General features: G+C 57.2%; 1 protein-coding gene across 1 annotated transcript; it reads right to left on the bottom strand.

Moving 5' to 3' along the window:
• Positions 1-35: 35 nt before the first annotated feature.
• Positions 36-1,958, bottom strand: LOC104520641 (solute carrier family 35 member F6-like; the record flags this gene model as incomplete). The annotated part of the gene is made up of 3 exons (XM_010162381.2): positions 36-248; positions 1,644-1,815; positions 1,886-1,958. Coding segments are annotated over 3 exons (458 nt in total), but the record flags the coding sequence as incomplete, so codon positions are not given.
• Between the last annotated feature and the right edge of the window lie 262 nt (positions 1,959-2,220).

The following is a 2,220-nucleotide window of genomic DNA, read 5'->3' as shown; positions in this document are numbered from 1 at the left end:
GAAAACGGGGGGGGAAAAGAGGGGGCCCCACGTACCGGTGATCACCTCACTGAGCTTGTGCTTCTGGTCATGGGAGCTGTGCAGATCAGCCAGCCCCACCACCACCAGCCCCACGATGGTCACCAGGATGCCCAGCCACTGGCTCAGCTCCAGTTTGCGACCCAGGAAGGTGACAGAGAGGAGCCCAGTGAAGATGATGACGGATCCACGGAGCATCTGGAAGCTGGAGGCACTGGTCATGTTCAAAGCTGTGTGAGGAGAGACACATCCATGGGGACAGGCTGGGAGAGTTGGGGCTGTTCAGCCTGGAGAAGAGAAAGCTCCGGGGAGACCTTCTAGTGGCCTCCCAGTACCTGAAGGGGCTCCAGGAAGGCTGGGGAGGGACTTTGGCCAAGGGCAGGGAGGGACAGAACAAGGGGTGATGGCTTGAAAGTGTCAGAGGGGAGATGGAGCTGAGATGTGAGGAAGAAATTGTTTGGTGTGAGGGTGGTGAGCCAGTGTCCCAGGTTGGGCAGAGAAGCTGTGGCTGCTCCTCCCTGGAAGTGTTTGTGGCCAGGTTGGATGAGGCTTTGAGCAACCTGGTCTAGTGGAAGGTGTCCCTGCTGCTGGCAGAGGGGTTGGGACTGGATGAGCTTGAAGGGCCCTCCCAACCCAAACCACCTCTCCTCTGCTTTGGTAATTAAGAGCAGGTCGGTGATGAACTGGAGGAAGAGGCAGCAGCACTGTCCCCCTCCATTCCCCCTTCGAGCTGGCAGCCAAGACACAGTCCCATGTCCCTGCTCCACATGAACCCCCTGAGGAACGCAGCGTACTGAGCCCTGACACAACTCACTGCACAGGTGTGCAGCAAAAAGAGGAGATTTCTGCCCCCAAAAAGGGGGTTTGTGTCCCAAAAGAGGAGGTTTGTGCCCCAAAAAGGGAGTCTGTGCCCCGAAAAAGTGGGTTTGTGCCCCAAAAAGAGAGGGTTTTGTCCCCAAAAGAGGGAATTTTACCCCAAAAGAAGGGGTTCTTGCCTGAAAAAGGAGTGGTTTGTGCCCCAAAGAGGGGGTTTGTGCCCCAAAAGAGGGGGTTTGTCTCCTCAAAAGAGAGGGTTTCTGCCCAAAAGAGGGGGGTTTGTGCCTCAAAAAGAGGGGATTTTGCCCCAAAAGAGAGGGTTTGTTCCCCAAAAAGTGGGCATTTGTCCCCCCAAAAAAGGGGGTTCTTGCCTGAAAAAAAGAGGGGTTTGTGCCCCAAAGAGTGGGCTTGTGCCCTAAAAAGAGGGGGTTTTGCCCCAAAAGGGGGTTTGTGTCCCAAAAGAGAGGGTTTGTGCCCTAAAAAAGAGGGGGACCTGTTCCCCAAAAAGAGGGGATTTGTGCCCCAAAAGAGGGGATTTGTGCCCCAAAAAGCGGGCATTTGTCCCCCCAAAAGAGGGGGTTTGTGCCCCAAAAGGAGGGGGGTTGTGCCCCCAAAATGGGGATTTTCCCCCAAAAGAGGAGATTTTGCCCCCAAAAGTGGGTTTGTTCCCCCAAAAGAGGGGGTTTGCTCAGACCCCCAAAACCATGGTGGAGTCCTGCAGCCTGATACCCACGTCTGACCCCAGGGATGACCAGGTCCCTGCAGGACAAGGTGGGGATGGAGGTGACACCCCTGTCCCCAGCACTTACCCACGTACATGATACTGGTCCCAGTCATGTCGCAGAGGGCGGGGGGCAGGAAGAGCAGCGGGTTGAAGGGTTGTGATGGGGCCATGCTGGGCTCTGGTCTCCATCGATCCCTCCACACCAGGAGATAAAACACCCCCAGGCAGGAAAACTCACCCAGGAACATGCCCACAGCCTGTGAGAGAGGTGGGTGAGGGGTCTGGTGCCACCACCAAGGTCCCTCCAGGTCTGGGTGGGGGGCTCACCTGCAGGAAGGGGTGCTGGAAGCTGTGCTCCTCTGTCCCACCACAGCCACCTGCGCTGAAGTTATCAGCCCACCTAGGAAGGGAGAGGAGGAGGATGGTGGTTAGAGGTGTGGGGAGCAGGAGGACACCCCAAAAACCAGCTCAACGTTGTCCTCTGGGCCACCAAACCACCTCAAAGTGACACCTCTGGGGACAGGACATCCATAGGGATGGGGACAGCGAGGCTGCTGGTGGCTCTTGGCTCAGCTCCCAGCCCTGAGTGACAGGCAGGGAAATGGGACACCAGAGTGTCACACAGTGCTGGGATCTGGTGTCCCCACACCCCATCACTGCCA

This window comes from Antrostomus carolinensis, unplaced genomic scaffold, assembly GCF_000700745.2.
Source record: "Antrostomus carolinensis isolate BGI_N321 unplaced genomic scaffold, ASM70074v2 scaffold34442, whole genome shotgun sequence".
Lineage (NCBI taxonomy): Eukaryota > Metazoa > Chordata > Aves > Caprimulgiformes > Caprimulgidae > Antrostomus > Antrostomus carolinensis.
This window is presented reverse-complemented; position numbering and strand designations above follow the sequence as displayed.